This window comes from Podarcis tiliguerta (genome assembly GCF_965153285.1).
Source record: "Podarcis tiliguerta genome assembly, chromosome: 12".
Classification (NCBI taxonomy): Eukaryota; Metazoa; Chordata; class Lepidosauria; order Squamata; family Lacertidae; genus Podarcis; species Podarcis tiliguerta.
This window is the reverse complement of record NC_139545.1, coordinates 1,264,888-1,288,968: the sequence shown is the minus strand read 5'-3', so window position 1 is coordinate 1,288,968 and position 24,081 is coordinate 1,264,888. Positions and strand designations below refer to the sequence as shown.

At 44.4% G+C, this 24,081-nt stretch overlaps 1 protein-coding gene across 1 annotated transcript in view; it reads left to right on the top strand.

Annotated features, from left to right (window-relative positions):
- The window catches only part of CNTNAP2 (contactin associated protein 2), a 965,530-nt gene that overhangs the window by 701,041 nt on the left and 240,408 nt on the right, over window positions 1–24,081 (top strand). Inside the window, exons 12-13 of the mRNA XM_083407007.1 lie at window positions 2,048–2,167; window positions 21,798–21,998. Of these exons, the coding sequence (XP_083263133.1) occupies window positions 2,048–2,167; window positions 21,798–21,998 (321 nt within the window). The remainder of the gene's footprint in view (window positions 1–2,047; window positions 2,168–21,797; window positions 21,999–24,081) is intronic.

Genomic DNA, 24,081 nt, shown 5'->3' with positions numbered 1-24,081 from the left:
TTGTTTTGGCCCAGTTCTCTAATCTGTCAAGGTCGTTTTGAAGTGTGATCCTGTCCTCTGGGGTGTTAGCCACCCCTCCCAGTTTGGTGTCATCTGCAAATTTGATCAGGATGCCATTGAGTCCATCATCCAAGTCGTTGATAAAGATGTTGAATAAGACCGGGCCCAAGACAGAACCCTGTGGCACCCCACTAGTCACTCTTCTCCAGGATGAAGAGGAACCATTGAACCTCCTTCTTTGGAGGTCTTTAAGCAGAGGCTTGACAACCATATGTCAGGAGTGGTCTGATGGTGGTTCCTGCTTGGCAGGGGGTTGGACTTGATGGCCCTTGTGGTCTCTTCCAACTCTCTGATTCTATGATTCTATGATTCTATGATTCTAAGAGTAATTTTGGATTAGACCAAGGCCTATAGCGCACTTTGCTCATGGTCCATCCCTGGAGCCCATTCTTGGCTCCAGTATCTCTGCCTTCAAGCTGGGATCTCTTCCAACTCTATGATTCTATGATTCTTGCAGGACATTTGGATTCCAAGAAAGAGGGAGCCCCTTTTCTGTTTTTCACCGACCTGCCAACCCTGTGGGGGGTCTGCCAAATTTTGCTAGACATCTGATGTTTCACAACTGGATGTGCATGTGGCCGGTGTGACAATGAAAATTCCCCTGTATTCAGACAACTATTGCCATAACAGGTTAGCAGTATTTGGGCAGGGACGAGAGCAGGGAAAGGAGTGGAGTGGCCAAAGCCGTGGCTGGCACATAAGGCAGCTGGATTTTATAGGTTGTGATCTGGCAAGCTTTGCCACATAGAACTAACTGAAGCACCGATGACCTTTGTGAGAGGTCTGAGATAAAGCAAAGTGGTAGTTTGCAAGCCTTTTGAACAAATGAAATCTAGAGCAGGGGTTTTCAACTCTGCTTCCTTCAACAAACACTTTCTACCCTAACATTTCTTTTATTAAAAGATTTGTACACCGCAGTTACATTTTTAAAGAAATCCCACTGCTTTACTTGTCTGCTAAGGACATATCGTTCGATAGGATGCAGGCCTGTGGAGTTTTGCCATATGCTGATTGTGGAAGAGGGCATTCTCCTAAAACTGACCCTTGTGGCTGTGCAGCACTAAGGAAGTTGTGGTGGCCAGCTGTCTTTCAAGGAAGCTGCGCACCATCACAGATCTTCTCACAGACGAGCCTCTAAGTTTGCCAAATCACAGAGGTGCTGTGCAACCCAGTCAGATGGATGGGCTACAAATAATAAAATTATTATTACTACTATTCTTTTAAATGAATTAATTCTCTTAACCATTTGTAATATATATATTGGGTTTTCAACCTTCTGTATATAGCATATTAGTAGCAGTATTTTGGTATATTTTAATGTAAATACATATTTTGATCAACTCCGTTCTTCTATATTGTACCAGTGTATATTATTAGCATTATTATTACTTTCTGTGGTTGATATGACCCTGATGGTCAAAATAAAAACAATAAAAAATGTCAAATCACAGTTTGGCGGTTTATCTTACTCCATTTTAATACTGTTTTAAGTTTCCCTTTTATCAGTTTTTATTTTTCTTAAATAGCAATTATCTACGTATTGCAATGGGACATGGGTGGCACTGTGGTCTAAACCACAGAGCCTAGGACTTGTTGATCAGAAGGTCAGTGGTTCGAATCCCTGCAACAGGGTGAGCTCCCATTGCTCAGTCCCTGCTCCTGCCAACATAGCAGTTCAATAGCATGTCAAAGTGCAAGTAGATAAATAGGCAGGAAGGTAAACAGCGTTTCCGTGCGCTGCTCTGGTTCGCTAGAAGCAGCTTAGTCATGCTGGCCACATGACCCAGAAGCTGTACGCCGGCTATATTCTGGCATATGATAAATAGCATATGACAAACACTTCCACTAACTTACTAAATTCTTTACAGTATATAAATGTTTTTACAATTTTTTTGCAATTACTACAATATTATGACTTCCCTAGAATGCAATGTTTCTGGATCTCAGGGCAATTGATTTACTTAGCATTATTTTTTGTTTGTTTCAGCTAATTATGAACTCTCTTGTGAAGCATATAAACACTTGGGCAAACCAACAGGCTTCTACTGGATAGATCCAGATGGCAGCGGCGCATTGGGACCGTTGAAAGTGCACTGCAATATGACAGGTAACTACACTGTGTGACAACACCTTTTCTCTTTGTGCACATAGCCTTGATCCTTCCCTTTATTTATAGAGAAACCATGTTGTATTGGACTACTAGATTTGAATCACAACATAGCAGTCATTCCCTGCCTCTCTCAGCCTAACTTCTCATGGTTGTTCTGAAGCTAAAATGGAATGACCCCACTTATGTTGCCAAGGAATTCCTAGAAGAAGAGAATTTGTAACAAATTTGTAATAAGCCAACAAAAGTACCTGCTGAGAGGGAAACAGAAAGGCTTCCATGTTGGCCTGCTAGAACCAACTTCTGCTCCTTCCACGTCTCCCATAGCAGAATCTCATCTGTGGGCCACAAGTTGGTAGCTGGGGGGGGGGGGGAGTCAGAGCAAAGCTTTCTAGTACCTCAATACCCTGTTCTCATTCTCCCTCTCTCTCATATTGAACCTCAAGACAACCACATGAACTCGCTGTTTAATATACCCATTTTTCTGATGAGGATCTATTTACTGATGATGGCATATCTACGGCCACACAGAAACTGAGCAGTCAGTATAGGGACAAGTCTAAATGTCTTCCTTTCTTCATCCCAACTCCTTGCTTAACCCAAAGAATTCCATTTCCATTCTAGATGGTATTATGTCCCCCCCCCCCATCCCATTTGTCTAGGACCGTCTTTATATCACTTTTTGATGTTGTGATACAGTCAAACCTCAGAACTCAAACGGCTCCATTGCCGAATATTTCAGTTGCCGAATGCCAAAAACCCAGAAATAAGTGTTCCGGTTTTTGAACATTCCTTAGAACTCGAACATCTGACACGCCTTCTACTTGAGTGCAACCATTCGGGAGCTGCGCCTTGGAACTCCAACATTTTTGAAGTTGAAAGGTCTTCCGGAATGGATTCAAGTTCCGGGGTTTGACTGTATCAGAATCAGCTGTTGGCTATATTTGTGAGAAATGCCCCACAGGAGCCCTGCTTCACAAATGCATATATTTAAACCTAGTCTGGGCCATGAAGACCTCTATTATTTTAGACCTCATATGGTATCCTCATCTTCCCTCATTCAGCCTGTTTTAGAATGGTGAGAGGAGGAGACTATAACATTTCACAAGAGTGATGTGAAATGCCACAGCCCTGAGAACAGCTGGTACTCAAAGAGCCATGACTATGGTAACCCATAATTTTGTATTCACTTATCGTGAAGAGTTGGCTATTGCATTTTAAATTTGGGTTTGTGTGGAAGGTCTAAAAACATATGACACCCATTACAAAAATGTCATTTTGTGGTATAGATAGGTATATCTAGGTAGATTTTGGGCTGCTTCTTTTCCTTTGGAACTGCCACTGGGGAACAGGAGAACAGGAAACAGCCAAATAGGAAAGTCGGGGTTTTGTTGGGAGAGAACAGACAGGCAGGAGAGAGAAGAAAGCAAATTTGCAGGGAGGGGGTGCTACACTTTTTAGAATTAAGTCTGTGTGTGAGACACAATTGGTTTCCCTGCTAGGTTCATTGCTGCCTCAGGTGAGAAGAGAAATCACTGAGGAGAGTATGGCAACCATACTGTTCTCAGACACTTTCCTGAGGTGGTACGGCTTAAGACGATGTAGTGAGGAGCAGAAGTTTGGAGTTTCTCCCCTCTCCTGCTGCCCATATAAGAGTTCTGAACAAAACTTGAGAACTGTGATGACTTGGCAGTTTCTTTGCTCCTTGGAGGATGCTGGTTCAAGGTCCCTTGCTGCCACAGAGCTTAAACTAGAAAGCAAAACTGGTTCAATATATCCCCAAGAGCACAAATCCCTAAGAAGAACTCTAAGATGATGGATAAGAAAATTACCTTAAAAAAACCAAAACAAATCCTGTGTGCTTGTATTATCTGAGAAAGGGCAACAGTTTGGTTTAGGCATATGGGCCCATGTGCAGCAAACAAACCAAACAGACATTAGCTTGAATTTTTCAATTATGTTTGCTATTGCTATTTGTCCCTTCTACCTTCATCTGAACTGCTATCCGTTAGTCAGGGGTCAAATGGAGTGCCTGCATTAAGACTGTTCACCATAATGCTCTCCCTTCCATTTTATGGTCACTTTGCTAAAGTGAAATGTGCGCTTTTATAGACTTTACAATTATTTAGCCCTGGGAGTGTTTAATGAATACATGTGGAGGTTGTTTTAGCGGTTTACTTTTCCATTTTGTTGTCAAGGTTCTAAAGACCCCCCCACCACCTCTGCCTTTTCATAAAAGGCTGCACTTTAGGGGTTTGTGGATGTTAATGGTGCAAATCATCTTTGCGTGAAAAGATGTGCCCGTCTCCATGTGGTTATGTTGGGCTGTTACCTCTGCATTGCCCCCTTGTTGTACAAGCAGCCTCTTGATTCCCTCTCCTTCCTCAAGGCCCTGCTGCCCTTAGGAAACAAACGCTTCACGCAGTGACTCCTGGGCATGTCACATCAAGACTCAGTTGCTTTTGCTAGTGATGCTGTTTGTCAAGTTGACAGACAGCAGAGCTGAGAATCAAACCATTCCACATGAGGAGGAGAGACATTTTTCAAAAAGCTCTGCTCTCTGATGGGGGGTGATTATTTTTGCTGGCTTGTGTTTTCTCTTCCTACTATCTGTAGAGCTATAAAAGTTCAAAGTAGATTAATGTTAAAAGAAATGAAACATTTAAAATCATGTTGAAATGGCACATTATGCTCATTTATTAGCGAGATCTATAATGAGAGCCATAAAGAGAGGCAAGTGTGTTTAAAAAGAGACAAAAGAGGGAACGATGCATTCTTCCTTGAATCCCCAATCAGTCTTTGGGGGATGGTTCTGCTCTGATGTTTAATTCTTTAAATTAATTTACCTAGAGAGAGAAGGGCAAGTTCGCAGTGCTGCTACTGTTCACATGAAAAATTCAGGACTTCTTGCCTGTTTGCTCTGCCAGATGCGGTTTTGCAAAGGAATGAGTCAGCAATGAGTGAGCTGGAGGAGCAATCTATCTTCTCTCTCCACCCCCCCCCCCTCTCTCTCTCTCACTGCTAATGTGGATCTTAAGGCACAGTTGAAAGTACCTTTCTTGCCAAGCCTGTTTTCTGTTTCACAGACAGACACAGCTCATGACAGAGTATGGGGAGCTTTTGTGTGCCTTTGACATTGATGTCCGTGATCATGGTTTTTGGACACCTGTGACCAAGAGAGGTGTTCTGTATTCCTAGAAGCCCCTGGGTCCCATTTTCCCCAAAGGGGCATAGAAGCACTCAGTCCATTGTGGAAAAAAGGCTTGAGACATGAAATACAATATGGGTTTTGTTGTTATACCACAGCTTTGTTGAGAACTTGCTTTGACGAGGCCAAGTGTGGCCAGAGTGGAGGGGGGGGGCCTTCCTCAGCATAGTGTTCTCCCTGCCTGGAGACTTGGCATGAATTTTTCAGCAGGAACAACCTGCCCAAACTCATGCTCATCCGCACGGCCCTTTGTCCTGGGATTTCTTCCATTTGCCCCATGATTCCTAGGCAGGGGTCTGAGAGGCTTTTCTTTCATCCACTGCTTTCCTTGGGGAAACCTGCAGTTACTGCTGAATTGGAGCAAGCACCATTCAGCAGAAAGCCTGGTTGACGTTCATTTCAATTCAACAGTAAACTGCAGGTTTTCCTGAGGAAAGTGGTGGGACAAAAGAAACACTCCTCTTGAACCCATGCCTAGAAATCACAGGACAAACGGAAGTGAGCCTTATGTTTGAACAAGGCCAGTCTCTGCGTAGATACTAGGAGTATCAAAATTTACTCTGTGAACTGGTCATAGGATTAGACTTGTTCAGCCGAGGTTGGGTGGCCATCTATCCTGGATGCTTTACTTGAAATTCCCTCATTGCAGGGGGTTGGACTAAATGACCCTTGGGTCCCTTCCAACTCTATAATTCTATGATTCTATGATTAACCATATACTTAAAACCTACATAGCTTTCTTTAACTCTTGGTGAAAGATTAGAGTGGAGCCGTAAGAGCCAGTAACCTCTGGGGATTGGCAGGGTCATGCCAATACCTTTTCCAAACTCTGTTCAGCTCAGCCATGGGACCTCAAAACCCAGTCCCAAACTTTCCTGCTGACTCGGCCGGGAGAAGCCCCTCCTAGAGGCTCTTGAACAGAGTTTAGAGTTGCTTATGGCAACCTAAGTTACACTTATGGTCAGGATTGTTCTGCCAGTGTGGAATATTTAAAAGGCCTGTGTGTGGCTCCATTGCTGATAGGTGGATTTCAAACATTACAGAAATCCTATCTGAGGAGAAACGCATAAAACCCAGACATCAAAGCAGCTTTCCCATCCGAATCAGACATTCCCAAAAGGAAGGCATGGCTGAGGTGGAGTTTGGGGGTGAGGGACATGGATATTGGGAAGCATTTCCCATGGGAGGACAGAAAAGATCTGGAAATAGGGTGAGCAAGGAGCTCACAGGTGGGCAACCACAAGGAAAGAATTCCGGTGGCCCCTTAATCCGTCACATGCCGCCAAGCAGAAAGGAATGTGGCCACACTCAATCTGGAATCCACGGAAGCAGTGCTGTAGTAAAATTCTCTTCACTGCTTGGGAGGAACCCACAAAATCCAGCACACCAAGTATCCACATACACAGGATGGTCAGCAGCTTTTCCTTGTAAATCTGTATGTACCAAATGTCTGGGACGTGGGTGGGGCTGTGGGTTAAACCACAGAGCCTAGGACTTGCTGATCAGAAGGTCAGTGGTTTGAATCCCCTCAACCGGGTGAGCTCCGATTGCTTGGTCCCAGCGCCTGCCAACCTAGCAGTTCAAAAGCACATCAAAGTGCAAGTAGATAAATAGGTACCACTCCGGTGGGAAGATAAACAGCGTTTCCGTGTGCTGCTCTGGTTCACCAGAAGCGGCTTAGTCACTCTGGTCACATGACCTGGAAGCTGTACGCCGGCTCCCTCGGCCAATAAAGCGAGATGAGCGCTGCAACCCCAGAGTTGGTCATGACTGGACCTAATGGTCAGGGGTCCCTTTACCTTTACCTTTACCAAATGTCTAGGACTGGCATAACCAGAAGGTACTGTTGAACTGTGTTGCTGACCAGAGGCTAGGCTTTACTAGAAGCCTGTTCAGGTCTTGAAGCCCGCTTGCTGCTTCTTTGGTGAGCGGGAAGATGATAAGGTCTCCAGATTTCCTGATTTGTCTGAAACATTGAGACTTCCACCCTGCTCTGAATTGTAGGCATGTGAGTGCCAATAAACTATGTACACTTAAAGCCTGTAGACAGAAATCATAGATGCCTGTGCCTTTTTTCACTATCTCTCAGAACTCAGCATTGAAATTTAGTTTTTGAAATAAGGGTTAAGGCTTAAATATGATTCTTGTTTTTAAGCGAAATGTTATTACATTTTTCTCTTCTTGCAGAAATGGGCAAAGTGTAATGTGTTCTATTACAAAGTGTTACAAAATGACCTTGACCTTTAGCAAAACAAAAAATAATAATGAAAATTGTATTTCCACAGAACTTGTGAGAAAAAGGGAATTGTTGCTACAGCTCATAGAGTGCAACTGTAAATTTCCCCCTCATCCATCTCTAGTAATTTATTCGCCAACCTGGAAGATACTGGTGCTTCCTTTTTTATAGCATTCTGAATATATTTGAAAGGCTGTTTGTTTGTTTGTTTGTTTGTTTGTTCTTTCATCAGACTGCTTTTGTTTCTGATACAAAATTCAGCAACCAATATATGTGAAATTTTATTTTCATGTCTTGTTCTCACTTTGCAATTACAAAACTCATCCCAAATGGGTTTTATTTGTAATTTCTATTATTTTATTACAACGGGATTAATCCTGCCAGACTGCCAGGGACTGGCTAGATGAAGAAGGAGTGGTGGGAGGCACCAGCTGGGGAATCCCCAAGGGAAACCCCAGAGGAGGACGGCTCAAAGCCCAGGGATCGGTGGTAGAACACTGAGGAGAGGTCAGAGGACACTGAGGAGAGGTCAGAGGGAAAAGAGGAATAAAGAGTTAACTTCTCTAACAAACTCTTGCTTGCTGGACAGAGTCTGACTTTTGCCCTGACAGACTGACTACAGATCAGGATCTAAAGACACAGCCAACTGGGGAATTCTCTAGCACAATCCACATTAAGAAGAAAAAGTGTTGAACCAGAGCAGTGAATAACTCTCTGCTATTTTCCCTTTAACCACTGGGTGGTTGATAGAGATTGTTAATTAAGTAATCCAACAGGGGATGAAAATCTGACATAGGTATTAAGTAAATTGTGGGTTTCTGCATGTTAACCGATAAATATAAGTTGCTTTTATAAGATTTCATTTTCCTTGTGCCTTGTTGAGTAATCACCTCAGTGTCCTGGCCAAACAATGGAGGTGGAGACACTCCTTCAGGTATACTGAATCTGTTCAAGGCTTTAAAGGTCAGCACCACCACTTTGAATTGTGCTCAGAAATGTACTGGGAGCCAATGTAGGTCTTTCAAGACCGGTGTTATGTGGTCTCGGCGGCTGCTCCCAGTCACCAGTCTAGCTGCTGCATTCTGGATTAGTTGTAGTTTCCAGGTCACCTTCAAAGGTAGCCCCACGTAGAGCGCATTGCAGTAGTCCAAGCGGGAGATAACCAGAGCATGCACCACTCTGGCGAGACAGTCCGCGGGCAGGTAGGGTCATCCTGCGTACACAGCTGTCCTGGACACAGAATTGACCTGCACCTCCAGGGACAGCTGTGAGTCCAAAATAACTCCCAGGCTGTGCACCTGGTCCTTCAGGGGCACAGTTGCCCTATTCAGGACCAGGGAGTCTCCCACACCTGCCCACCCCCTGACCCCCCAAAACAGTGCTTCTGTCTTGCCAGGATTCAACCTCAATCTGCTAGCTGCCATCCATCCTCCAACTGCCTCCAGACACTCACACAGGACCTTCATCGCCTTCACTGGTTCTGATTTAAAAGAGGTAGAGCTGGGTATCATCTACATACTGATGAACACCCAGCCCAAACCCCCTGATGATCTCTCCCAGCAGCTTCATATAGATGTTAAAAAGCATGGGGGAGAGGATGGAACCCTGAGGCACCCCACAAGTGAGGGCCCAGGGGTCTGAACACTCATCCCCCAACACCACTTTCTGGACATGGCCCAGAAGGAAGGTGGGGAACCATTGTATAACAGTGCCCCCAGCTCCCAGCTCCTCTAGATGGTCCCAAAGGATGTTGTGGTCGATGGTGTCAAAGGTTGCTGAGCGATCCAGCAGAACTAGGAAACAGCTCTCACCTTTGTCCCTAGCCGGCCGGAGATCATCGACCAGCGCGACCAAGGCAGTTTCAGTCCCATGGTGAGTCCTAAATCCCGATTGGAAGGGATCCAAATGGTCCTCATCCTCCAGGCATGCTTGGAGTTGTTCAGCAACCACCCGCTCAGTCACCTTGCCTAAGAATGGTAGATTTGAGACTGGGCAATAGTTGGCCATATTGGCCGGGTCTAAAGATGTTTTTTTAAGAAGCGGTTTAATGACTGCCTCTTTCAGCGGGTCTGGGAACACTCCTTCACAGAGGGAAGCATTCACCACCCCGCAGAGCCCATCGCCCAGCCCTTCCTGACTACCTTTTATGAGCCAGGATGGGCAAGGATCAAGGAGACATGTGGTTGATTTCACTCATCCAAGCAGCCTGTCCACATCCTCGGAGGTTAACGGATTGGAATTGATCCCATGCAACTCGACTAGACAGGACTCTGGCACTCTCCCACCCCGGCCCTGCTCCCATGGTGGAATCTACCTCCTTCCGAATCTGAGTGACTTTATCTGAAAAAAAAAACTTTGCAAATCATTGCAGGAGATAGCAAATGTGGTTCCGTTAAATTGCTAACCACCTGAAAGGGTCTCCTGCTGCTATTTTCTGCAGATGTAATAGAGGCGGTGAAGAAAGTCCTCTTCACCGTTGCTATCGCCACTTGGTAGGCTTGACATTGAGTTCTACCTGTGTCCAGTCTGATTCAGAATGATTCAGAATGAGTTATCCGCCACCGGCACTCTAGCTGTCTCAGTGATTGTTTCCTCACCCTCCGCTCTGGGGAAAACCACAGGGCTGTCCAGGCTCCATGCAATCGGAGAGGGCGCTTCAGAGCCAAACAGTCAATAGCCCTGGTTAACTCCACATTCCAGCTGGGCACCAGGGAATCAGCTGAAAGGCCATCTGTGGGATAAAACATCCCCTACCACTCTCTGGAAACCATTTGGATCCATTAAGTGGTAGGGGTGGACCATCCAAATCAGTCCCACCTCCCTGCAGAGAGGAAGGGTCATGGAGAAGTCCAGTTGCACCAGGAAGTGATCTGACCATGGCATTTCTTTTGTTTCACTTTTACTTAATTTCAGATCACCCACGTTAGTAGAGGTGAACACCAGGTCTAAGGCATGTCTGCGGCTATGAGTTGGGCCAGACTTATTCAGGGACAGCCCCATGGAGGCCATGCTTTCCATGAAGTCCTGAGTGGCCCCTTGTAAGGTTGTGTCGGCATGGATGTTAAAATCCCCTAGGACAACCAAACTAGGTGTCACCAAGAGAACATCTGCCACAACCTGAAGCAGCTCGGGCAGGGAATCATTGGTGCAGCGTGGAGGTTGGTACACCATAAGGAATCCTGTGCTGCCCCTATTGCCCAACTTCCAGAGCATGCACTCAGAGAACTGGGTCTTCCCAATAGGATACCTGGTGTAAATTAGTGACTTCCTAAAAATCACTGCACCCCCCCCCCGCCCACATGACCTGGGTTGCTGTACGTACCTGGTGGACAAGCAGCAGCAAGAACAGGCCCATCTGCTTCATCCAGCCAAGTCTCTGTCACACATGCCAGGTCAAGTCCTCCATCCACAATCAAGTCATGGATGGCAGTGGTCTTATGAATCGTTGACCTGGCATTGCACAGCAGCACCTTCAGGTCATGTGGGTTTCCCTTGTTGATTCCAGTATCCATCTGGTCAGGACCAGACCAGGAGGCAGGGATAGTCTTCAAACAATGACTAAACCTGCCTCCTTGGTAATGACATGGTCTGGTCTTTGTGTAACTCCTCCTCCTGCCCAATCACTGAGATTGGGTGCCCCAGTGCATCCTCCCCTGTGGAACCTGCCCCAGCCCATCTGTTGGTGGGGGCCCACTTCCCGGCAGCTTGCTTCATCTTCCATGTGACAGCCCTTAAGACAGAGCTTTCCAAAATGTGTTTTGCGACACATTAGTGTGTCGGCTGCAGTGTGTAGGTGTGTTACGCAAAAGCTCCCCACACTCCTCCCGGGGCTGGAAAGGTCTTAGTTTAACCTCTGGTTTGCTAGTAAAACTGAATTATCGTGTCACAAAATGATGCATGTCTAAAAAGTGTGTCACTAACATGAAAAGTTTGGAAATCTCTGCCTTAAGATTTCTGAAGATGGCTCTCATATCTCCTCTCAGTCTTCTCTTATCTAGGCTAAACATACCCAGGTCCTTCAACCTTTCCTTATAAGGCCTGGTTTCCAGACCCTTGATCATCTTGGTTGTCTTCCTCTGCACACATTCCAGCTAGTCAATATCCTGCTTAAATTGTGGTGCCCAGAACTGGACACAGCATTCCAGGTGTGTCCTGACTAAGGCAGAATAGAGTGGTACTGTTACAGTGGCGCCTCGCAAGACAAAATTAATTCGTTCTGCGAGTTTTTTCGTTCTGCGAGTTTTTTCGTTCTGCGAGTTTTTTCGTCTTGCGAAGCACCACTGTGTATTGACGGTTTCCCATAGGAATGCATTGGCGGTTTTAAAAAAAAGGCTCAAGACGTTTCATCTTGCGAAGCAAGCCCATAGGGAAATCCGTCTTGCGAAGCAACTCAGAAAATGAAAAACTCTTTCATCTTGCGAGTTTTTCATCTTCCGAGGCATTTGTCTTGCGAGGTACCACTGTACTTCTCCTGGACACTATACTTCTGTTGATGCAGCCTAGAATAGCATTAGCTTTTCTATTCTTTTCTTTTTTCCTGCTGCTGCTGCTGCTGCTGCTGCATCACACTGTTGACTCATGTTAAGCTTGTGGTCCACTAAGGCCCACTTAGATGCCTTTCACATGTACTACTGGCATATTGCAGTTATTAATATTGTGCAGATTGAAGCAATAGAATGCATAGGAACTGACCCTTGGAATAAAAATTGTCCAGACCCATAAATTTGATTCAAAAAGTTTACTATCCAAAATTTTCTTCCTAGCAGATACAAAAACAGATAATAATACTTCCAAATAGTTCCATAAGACATATGTTGGTCAAAGCATAGGTTCATCTTCTCAGTAATATCAGTTTACTTCAAACAGACCTAAAATCAGAGGTCTTTTTCTGTCTACATCTCTTTTTTATATATAATAATATTTATTAGTTTTCCAAAAACACAAAAATTACAACAACAAAAAAGAATCAAATACAGCAAAATAAAGAAAAAAGAAAAAGGGGAAGAAAGCAAAAACCCAAATATGCATAAAGAAGAACAAAGAGAAACCCACACCCTCCCTCCACCCCTCCCACCAACACAAAAAAGAGCCAAAAACAAAAACATTCAGAAAAAAAATAAATTTCCATTTTTCAAATTCTATTTTTCAGTAACTTATTTCCTCGGCCTCCTCCCACCTCCCTTTTTGTATTCCAGTTATTAATCAGGTCAGCAAATTCTTTCCATCTTTCACTGCTTACTCACTTGTTTACCTTAATCCATTTATACCTTATTCTCTCATCCACATCACAATTTAAGTAAGCATCTAAAAAGAAATTATCCAAGCTCCAATTCACCAGATAAGAGGAAGAAAAAAAAGAAAACAAAAAACCTTAGATCTTATACTTTTAAATCATATACCCTTGTATCTTAATGTCTTAAATCCTTATGTTATTTCCACTAAAGCCAGATAGTATCATTCCACCATCTCCCAAAGGTTCTTAATCATGCCATATTATACTAAATACTATTTTTAAAGATTCCCAATTTTTCCCACCATCTCATCCCCCTGGTTTTGGATTCTGCCAGTCCTTTTTACAAATTTTATCAGTCTTTCCTGTCAACAAATTAAATCCCTAACCCGGTTCCGAGGCTCTCAAGTCGTCTCCCTGGGCTGCCTGCAAGTTTCTTTTCAGGCCTGAAATTAAGTCCCAAAGAGCTTCTATCCCAGCATCTCCTTTAATCCTCTTCAGCACGCTTGCCCAAACTTCATATTTCAGTTCATAAGCCAAAAAGTATTCCACAGCGTACTCCACAGTCTCTTTGAGATTACAATGCTCCATCTTTCCAAACTTTTCCGCAGTGCCACCCTCCAGCATATTGATCATCCATCCTGCATCACTCAGTCCACAAGGGCCACTGCCTTTCCAAATCTGTCCTTCGGCCTCAGTAACCTCGAACTTGTATTTATCTCCATCAATTTGAGGCTGTTACTGAGGCTTCCACATGAGATTCCTCTTGCAGAATCAGAACCGGTTTTGGTTGCTTCGTCCTCTTCTCCAGTGCTTGACTTTGTGAATTTGATTCCTTTTCTCGAGCCACATCTGTTAAATTGTTCCCATTCTGTACCAAAATCAATACATTTTCCCTCCGATCAGAGACACCCTGTTCAAGAATACTCACTTTGTTTAAAACGTGATCCAACAGAGCTATTATTCTTTCAGCCATATTCTCAAACTTGTTTTCCCAGTATTGTCTGCTGCCCTTCAAGGCCACATTCAGAGCTTCTTATCTGTAGTCTCCTCGGAATTTTCCATCCAATGTAACAATGTAACAATCCCAGTTCCCAGACATGCAACAGTTGGCAACAGTTTACTTTAGTTATTTTCCATTCACTTCAGTTACAAAAATTTACCATTTTGCTCCTTTTTTCTTTCAAAAACCACAAGTCAGTACCTAAAAATATATGTCTCTGATCCTCCTTCCATAAAAAGTATAGTCCATTCCTCCGTTGTTGTTATTTTTAAGTTATAAAGACTGACAGCCAGGGCTTGAGACGGCAATAAATTGGGTCAACTTTAATTGTCCTGCAGGGCTCAATAATCCATCAAAAGAATCTCCCCCTCTTCCCCGAGGGGGGGGGGTTCAGAAAACTTAAACGGTAAAAAATTATACTTTGCAGAACACTTTTCAAAGGCTCCAGCTTGTAGCGGCTTTGCTTTGTTCTTTCTACAGAATGGAAGGTGGGCTTCCTGTTTATGCCTTCACGTTCAAGTCCAAATTCAGATAGTTTTGTAGTCCAATTCTGTTACTTACAAAGTTTATTTGAGTCCAAATGTCCACAGGAAAAGTTGGCGCTTTCTGGCAACAGCTGTGCGGCTTCACTCCCTGAAAACAGTGATCAATTCGATGTGCCGTGCCGCTCACCCCACGTCGCTCCAGAGCCCCGAAAACGGGGTCTCCCCGCGAGTAGGGGGGCACTAAAGGCACGTGCCGATCCCCAAGCCCACGGTCTTCCTCCAACCGTGGTCTTTAACGGGTCTCCGCCTCGCCGTGGCGGTTAGACCCTTCTTTCCAGGGAGCGGTCTCCTCCGCAGCGGAGGAAATCCGCCATTAGCCAGCCGCGCCAACCCGGAAGCCTTTCTGTCTACATCTCCATTCGCTTGGAGCTGTTTCCCCTTCAGGAGAGACTCATTAGCACATCTACTATGTTTGGGAACAAAAGACCAAAGGCAACTCCCTTCAAAATGGTGATTTGCAACTAAATACCTTTCTCATACCATCAGAAGTTAAACACCACTTGTGAAATAGCAGAGAACATCAACAGTTACTTATTAACCCATCTATGTGCTTAGAGAGCTCTACTTTGCTTTACGGAATTTTCCAATGTTGAACCCTTAGCAATACACATACAGGCATTTTCCATTTCACTGTGCAATTAAACAATTATACTTAACATGCAATGCAGGTGTCCCCATCTTATATTGCCGCAGCTGGTTCTTCCTGCCTAAGTGCAGAACCTGACATTCTCAGACATGCTCTAATTCCTGAGCAGCAGCATCAACTCTGCCTTTAAGCCAATCTTGAGGGCTACATTCCCTTCTGGGCAACCTTGCTGGGCCCACATGCCATTTGCAGGGGGTGGGGGGAGAGCCAGAAGCAAAAGTAGACAGACAAAGAATGTACATGTTACCTCGGGAAGTGCACCAGTTGCTACACACACTCACAGCCCTGCCTCTCTTCTCCCCTGCAGGCACGCACAAGGCGCCCTTGGACTTCAGGGGCACATTGCGGCCAGGCGAAAGAACTCATGATGGTTCAGATCAGAGTCCGTGGCGTGCAGGGCCTGGGTTTGGGAGGTGGGGTGTGGGGAAAGTCCCACGGGTCAGATGCAGAAGCTTGGAGGGTGTTCGGGGCCTGCGGTTCCCCACCCCTAGTTTATGGTTGAGACTGCAACCCAAAGCATACTTACTTTGAAATAAATCTAGTTTGAACTCAGGGAGGCTTGCTTCTGAAAAGCATGCATAAAACTGTGATGTCATGCTCACTCCCATGTGATACGGGATAGAGCTCTAGATTTATCCAAATAACACAAGGGAAAGTGCTGCTGTGAAAACCACCTTTTGTTTTGTGACCGTTCAGTATCCCTTGCTGAAAGCGTATCTTTCCTCATGATAATGCACACATACTTCAGGGGCAATTTATAACCAACAGTCTCAGACTCCTTCAACCTCTCTGTGGTTGTTGCATGTTGCTGTGCTCTGGGGGGGAAGTGAGCTCCCTGGAGCGCAAGCCTGGACAGGGTGGGTGGAGGTCCTGGAGGATGCTCAGGGTCCCTTCCAAGCCTTACCAGTCTATGATTCTATGATCCTGTGACATTTTTGGGTTCTGTGGGCAGGGGGGTTCAAATGAGAGAATGTTTTAAACAGTATTTAGAATGTTGCAATTGTTTTTAGAATGCTTTAAAAATGCTTTATTATGGATGTGTTTGCTGCCCCAGGCTCCTTGGAAGAAAGGGCAGGATAAAAATCAAATTACTGCTGTTGTTGTTACTATTATGAAGATGGTTATGAAACCTCATTGCAGCAATGGTGCAGCCCATAAACAACTTTACCTCTTTGTTTTTTAGATTGCATGAACTAGCCCGTACTCGTGATGGACGTGTCCAGCCGATTGCAATGAGGCCCCATGTGGCTCTAACTGGAAAGGGTCTGTCTGTGTTCATGCGGCAGCAGTCTACGTGAACCACATCATGCATGTGCTGGGATCTTTAGGGCATACTCAACCCCTGTCCTGCTTGTGGATAGAATAGTGCACTTTCTGTTGTGCATTTCAGCACCCAGAAATGTTTCTTCTGCCACTTCCAACCTCTGCGCATGGATCATACTTAATCGGTTGAGGTTCATAATTGTCATGTTGCGAAAGCAAACTGTCTGCCCCTGCAGTGTCTTTTAAGGGCCACAAAACAGGGAATGCTTCCCCCCACATGTTTTGTGAGAGACCCACTCCTTCCTGAGAACAAGGACCGTATAGTGGTAAATTGCTAAATATGTGATCTTTTTATTCTGTGAAATTTGCCTTGTGCTTAAAATAGGTCTTATGAGCATTAAGCTAATCAGCAGCCTCCAGATACCTGCAGAATTCCATCTCATTACAGGAGATACCTGGGGCCTCCTGTGGAGGACCCATCTGCTTGCCTTTGCTTATTTTTAAACGTACGACTGGAGCCAATTATACTATATTGGTTCCTTTCCATATATGACTTCAGTGAGCATCTAACATATTGCCGGGTGTATATATATATATATATTATGACTGAACAAACAATTATTGGGGAGTGGGGAATGAAGCTGAAAAATGAGAAGATTTTGAGATGTTAAAAAAAGCTTTTGCACAACTTTTTCATTTTTTGCATCAGCCTGTCCACCTGAGAGGAAGAGGAAAGTTGGCAGGTCCCTGCTGGCCCCTCGCTCTGCTTCCTTCATTCCTGCGTAGCAGTAAAATTCCACTCTGGGCACAGACTTACTCAGCTGCAGAATCGGGACCTGTTCAGGTCTGAAAATCCCCAGCATGAGCTTGTAGGTCTGCCAAGGGCAATACCCACCCCATTGTTTAAGTGAATTGTATCTGTTCCTTCTGTAACACACAAAAACCTGGAGGACCCTCATTCAAACTTTTGCTTCTCTACTACTCTTAGGCAGCAATCCTAAACCCACTTTCCTGGGAGTACACTCTGCTGAACTCAGTAGGGCTTACTTCGGAGTAGACACGTGGCAGATTCACATGTTCATTTCAAGCACTACAATAACAGTGAAAAAGCAATCATGGCATCCCCTAAAGAACTGTGGGAGCTGAGAGTTGTGAGAAGACCCAAATCCACCCCACTGCGTATCCTTAAATAAGTGTCCACATAAAAATCCAGCCAACTTTACTCATGGAGCTGCAAATCATGAAGCATCTAGTAATAAGGAATGAAATACCAAGTGATATATGTGGCATATTTCAACAGTATCCTGGACCAGCAATTGATAAACCTTAACTTATGTATTTAGTTTCTTGTGCTGCAAAAAGAAACAAATCTGAGGCTTCTCTAAACATTAAACAAGTTCCTTAAGTTTAAGCAGAATGCAAGGCTCCCTTTGCCTTTGATGTTTGTTGATGCAATTATCAAGGACAGCGAACAATGGTACTGAAATGTCTCTCACCTTTGACCTTAGCATTCTTCATATGCACATTAGTTAGCAAAGGCTTCTGGGGTGTGTGGAAATCACAATGTCAAAATAATCTCTTAATAATTTCGCATAAATCTTTAGCTTCATATATTAGATAAAGCTATATGCTTCTCATTAATTGAGATGACAATTAACAGAGAATAGACCAAAGTGTGTTTACACCGGCTCCGGTGTTTTTAATAAGCTCAGCTACTGTATGGCACATCTGCTTGGCTAAGTGAATTTAGCGCTCATGCAAAATGCCATATGGCCTCACAAGGGACTCAGCAGCTCCGGTGGAGACAGACCTTTGCCTTTCGTCTATTATTAACTGTTGGAGGTACACTGAGGAAGAGAAGAATGGACTGCATTTTAGAAGCCCTTGCAAAACAGCACTCAAGTCCCATTTTGAAATGAATTTCACTCCCATCTTCCTGACACACTGATTTATTTATTTTTTAATGGTGGGACAAGAAGAATTGCTGGGCAGTCAGCTCTACTTAAACTGTGACCTTTAACTATTTGCACTCTTCTTTTTTAAAGCCTTGTCTTTTTGACTATATAGTTCGCAATAGTTGTACCAGATAACCCAGATTGCAGAGAATGCCTTGATTTGGAAGCTTCATAACACGCCCCCCCCCCCCCCCCGCGTCCATTTTCCTTTTCCACTTCTAGTTTGCCACATATAGTTATATTGCAAATTCCAATTAAGAGTTTCAGTGAGATTTCCATGTGTGGCCAAAATCCCAAGGGATTTCTGCTCCCCCTTTAATTCTGTGCAGAAAACAGGGACAAGAAGATTGGGAGAGATAATTATAGGCTTCTTTCCCAATCTGCCAAGTAGAGCACAGGAACACAGGTGCAGAAAGAGTAGCTTTGTAGCCAGCCCTGTAGCACCTTCCCCAAGTGGTTATGAAGTGGTTATGAATGATGGACACAACAACTTAGATTGGATCAAATAAGGCCAAAACCTTACTGATGACAGATGTAAGATGTTTGGCATAGGCAACCATTCACTGCCAGAAGTGATGCCAATAATAATAATAATAATAATAATAATAATAATAATAATAATAATTTATTATTTATTATTTATACCCCACCCATCTGGCTGGGCTTCCCCAGCCACTCTGGGCAGGTTCCAAAAAAATATTAAAATACTATAATACATCAAACATTAAAAGCTTCCCTTAACAGGGCTGCCTTCAGATGTCTTCTAAAAGTCTGGTAGTTGTTGTTCTCTTTGACATCTGGTGGGAGGGCGTTCCACAGGGAGGGCGCCACTACCGAGAAGGCCCTCTGCCTGGTTCCCTGTAACTTGGCTTCTCGCAGTGAGGGAACCGCCAGAGGGCCCTCGGTGCTAGACCTCAGTGTCCGGGTAGAACGATGGGGATCAACTTGGCAGTGGGGGGATTCCAATGACTTACAACAAATAGGGGACCCCCACAGAGATTGCCGCCTTGAGGGGTGCTGGACACCTGGATGAAAGCAGCTCCTCCTGGATCCCTTTAATGGGATACCCTACCTTTGGAGGGGCAGGCAGAGACTATCACCCTCCCCTCCACCCAAGACTAAGGTATATCCAATGCTTAAATGATCTGATGAGGAAGAAACTAGATGCCATGACCATAGCTGTCAACTTTTCCCTTTTCTTGCAAGGAATTCTATTCAGAATATGGGAACTTCCCTTTAAAAAAGGGAAACGTTGACAGCTATGCATGACAAGGGCAGGGCATCTTAAGTATCCTGGGAGTGGACCTGAGGGAAGCCTCCCTGCTCCGTCAGGCCCACCCCCAAAGGAGGCCTTGCTTCCAAGCCTGCCTGTGATTGGCCAATCTTGCAGGTGGGCCTGGATCCATTTCCCAGCCAGCAAGGTGAGTGTCAAGCTCTCCGTGCCAGCCAGAAAGGAAAGCCTCCCCAAGTGGTACTGAAAAAATATAAATGTTATTCCAGGGCATTAGAAGATAGTTTTCCTAGCAAGATAGGACTGCCATATTTCAAACAGTGGAAATCCAGACAGAAAAAAAACTTTTTTTTTGTAAAGTTGTTGAGCTTTTCATTGCAAAAACATTGCTGTTTCTGAGCTATTTTTATGGGAAATTGGCAAAAACAACACTGCCGACATAGGCTGCCATACGTCCAGATTTTCCTGGACATTTGACCAATTTCCAGCAGGAAACGGCTAGAGAGAGCAGTATTCCAGATATGTCCAGGTGTATGGCAACCCTATAAGACTCTCTGAGACAGGAGAACTGAAGGGAAGCACATTCTGACCTTGTTCATGAGCCGGAGGACACAGGGCTGTTTCAGGGTGTACTTTTCATTATTAGAATTTGTTGCAATCTGTCTTGAGAATCATTTGATTGAAAGGTAGAGTAAACTAAGTTGCTCTGAAACTTTTGGAAGGAAGGAAGGAATAGGGCTGTGTCGTATTGGGCAGAAGGAAGAGGATGTCTGGGTGTGCAGGGCAGCTTTGGACAAATTGGGACTGTTGCCCAAGGAGCATAGAAGTGTAATGTTTGCATAAAAGGGAGAAGTCTGCCAGTTGTGGTTTCTAGTAGAGCTGGACTCTTGTCATTTCTGTGTGCACAGTGCCTTTGGGGCAGACGTCCAACAAAAATGGAAGGAAAGAGGCGATCACCCAATGGCTTTGCCTGTGGCTATGGCAGAGGGCATGGCGGCGGCAGCAGAGCTCTGGTTCCCACTGTTGCCATTCCGCCTGCCTGGTCCCCCACCTCTGGGAAGGATGCTAGTGTGACCCTCTAAGGCCATAGTAAAAATTAATGGCTGGCAGGGCTTCACTGCTAAGCTGCTAGCCAAAAAGCCAGGCTTTAATAAATCAATAAAAGAAGCGAAGGGTCTACCTCTCCCCCCATCCTCCTCTGCTCATCCCCCCTCCCCAGTCGCCCCACATGCAAGAGTGGGGGCAAATTGAGGGCATCTATCCATTCCAAGTTTTTACCATCGCTGCCACACTGCACATTTCCCTATCTTCTGTCCTACCCTTAAGACTTGTGCATTAGCTGCCAGCCTCCTAATAAAAGGATCGGGTCGCTGGTAAATATGAAACATCCCTCAGATCCATCGGCAAGTTCACTTTTGGCTCATTTTACCCATAGCCCACAAGCAATAAGGAAAAACCTACCATCTCCCTCGGGATCTAATAAGCAGCATTATTATCCCATCAGAACCTGAACTTGGATAAGTGCTTTATGATATAATAAACGTTGACAGGCCACAAAGCATCTTGCTGCATGAAGGCAGCAGAACAAAGAAGCAGGCTACATAAACACTAGGTCGTCAGCCCTTATATAACTTTAATCAAGATTAATCTCACTTTACCATGGCATGCTTTATTAAGATATGTGTGGTAGTCTCATTCCTGAAATAAAAAGAAAGGAACCAGAAAAGAAAATAGCACTTCATATAAGCAAACCTAGAGTGTGATCTGCCAAAGGTTTTGGTTGCCAAAGGCAGTATTATAGTTGTTTTGGATTCAGATTGGCAAGGAAGATCACAAAAGTTGCTCTTTGATGGGTTTCATTTACAGAGTGAGAAAAATATACAATAAAGCAAGAGGAAACAGACATCATCTGTTGCTGGGGAATCCCTTCCCTTCCTGGGCAGGCAATGCATTGATCTCCTTACAGGCCATGAGGCAGCCTTGGTCAGCAGCAAAATCTGCCCTGGGCTTCCCACAGGCTGTGGGTGGGCTTAATGGGAGTGCTGGTGACATTTGATCACCAGCTTTGTGGGTGTCATTCCCGTGACCCTGTCCATGTTTCTGTCTGGCAAGGTCAAAGGAGTAGTTATAACCAATGTGGGGCTGCAAAGGGAGATGATGGCTCTTCTCTATGGCACTTAAAGTGCTAAGTCAAGGAGACCCAGGTGGCCCTATTTTGAAAGGACATGTGGCCTCATACCCTGCTCAGGTGGCCTTTCTATGATAAGTGATGATTCTGGCACACTGAATTGTTTTTCTTTATTTTTCTTTCAGAGGACAAAGTGTGGACGACTGTGAATCATGATTTGCAGGAACATTCCCCGGTGGTGAGCAAGAGGCCGGAGAAGCACGCTTTGCTGCAGCTGAATTACAGTGCCACCATGGATCAGATCTCCGCCATCACAAGCAGCGCTGAGTATTGTGAGCAGTTCATTTCCTACACCTGCAAAATGTCAAGGCTGCTGAACACCCCAGGTAGGCAGGCCATTTCTAAACAAGCGTCCTGGTTTTGCATCTGGCCTAAATCTAATCCAAAGCACTTCCTGGTGTGGCTCTAGTAATCCAGCCCACTTGGGATGGGGGGGGTGTCCTTTATTTGTACTACCTTATTAATGATATTGCCATTTTTGTGTGCTGCTTATGAAATATTTATTCAGTTTGGGATGAGTCGTGCTGCCATTTCCATAAGCTAATTTTAATGTAGTGAATACAAAAAAGTTAATTCAACTCTTCCATCCCCACATTCAACTCTTGTAAGAATTTTTTTTTTGCTGTTGCCGTCTTTGTTTCTGTACAGAAAGCTGATTTCTAAAAAGGAAGGTGTTTCCAAGCATCTGCTTAGAAGCCACACCCTCTGCCCTGGAAGTCTTAGGTGGGAGAGAGCTACTCAATGGGGAAGGAAATGCACTAAGGTCATACTCAGCAGTGCCCTGTTATTAGCATTTTAGATGTCACAGAGTTGAGCCCTTCTACTGAAACCAAGATCCTGGTCTTATTTAGAGACTCTTTGGGTGCAAAACAGAAGCAGGAATGTCTCAAACTTCCTTTTCCTCTTCGTCTTCCAGTTCAGACTTTTGACCCCCCTCTGTGTGAGCGCTTGTGGGAGCTTGGATGGCTATTAATACAAGCTTTGTGTGTGTTGTTGTGTCCTGAACATGCACCTCCATTTTTATTATGATCTTCAAGGAAGAAATTGCGTTACAATATATTTTGTGTTTTGCATCTTGCCTTCCTCGCTGGAAAATGGGCATGGGATCTAGCTGTTGCTTGAATCTGAAGCACAGAATTGCACTTGGAACAAATGTACCAATTTCAGCCTGATACCTCAGGGAGACATAAAAGCATGTTGCTAATAAACTTGCAAACATGGAATGATAAATGTGTGAGGTAAACCAAAGGCCTCACTTTGCTCAGGTAGTCAAAGTTTACAGATTATCAAAAGCGCCTTAAAGATCAAAGAACTGGAGGGCATCTGTCCTGGATGCTTTAGCTGAAATTCCTGTGTTTCAGGGGGTGGACTAGAGGGCCCTTGGGGTCCCTTCCAACTCTACAATCTTATGAGTCTATTATTGTATGGCTGACAGTCTCCAATAGCTATGATTCTCCTAACTTGCTAATTTTAGAGGGGTGGCAGTTTCCAAAGAATTGGGAGGTGTTTACACAGAGAATCCCCATTATTTTTTGTTATGTCTTCTTTGAACTACACATATTTTAGATCTGGCACACAGGATGTTCTCAGAGAATTAGATCCATTATTATACCACACACAAGCACACAAACACATTTTGCTTCCAAAGAGCGAGACAGGGAAAAACAAATCAATGCAGATCATTTTAAGTATTGTTTACATCCTGCCAGTGGCTAGTCTGCGCACATCTTACATCGGTGATTTACACAGCGGAAAAGCAGAAGCTGATCCATTTCTTCTGTAAATAGCCTGTTCCTCAGCTCTGTTCAGCAAGTGGCCAGCTCCTTTTTGTCCCTATCCTCCTCTTCTGTTTACTCTTTGGGAGTGTTGTCTTATAATACATAATGATACACTTCTTATCTTAGAATATAAAATTCTGTGGCTTCTTCTCCTGGAGAATTTTACAAATAAATCACACTGGGCTGGCGTGCGTGCAGGTGGAGCAGGGGGACTAGATAAAAAACATAAAAATGGTTTTTGCTTTTGTAGGGTGATGATATTTTAGGCCATATCACAACTAGGACTGGGCAATATTTGGTTTTCAACACTTCAATATATCACCTGCTAAACATCATGATATACCAATAGATCACAATGTCTGAAATAAAGATGGAGCTATGTAGAGGCATTGGCTGGCTTCACGTTTTTTCTAGCATCATGATTTTTTTCGGCGCTGCTCTTGTGATTTGCTGCCCCCTGCATTAGGGAGGGGAGAGCTGAGCTGGCAGAGTTAATGTGAAGAAGGAATGCAGGAATCAAGAGAAGCATTGGCTGGCTTCATGGCTTTTCTCACTGTGATTTTTGAATTGCACATACACACACACACACACACCATGATTTGCTACTTCAAACTGGTTTTGGACAATATAT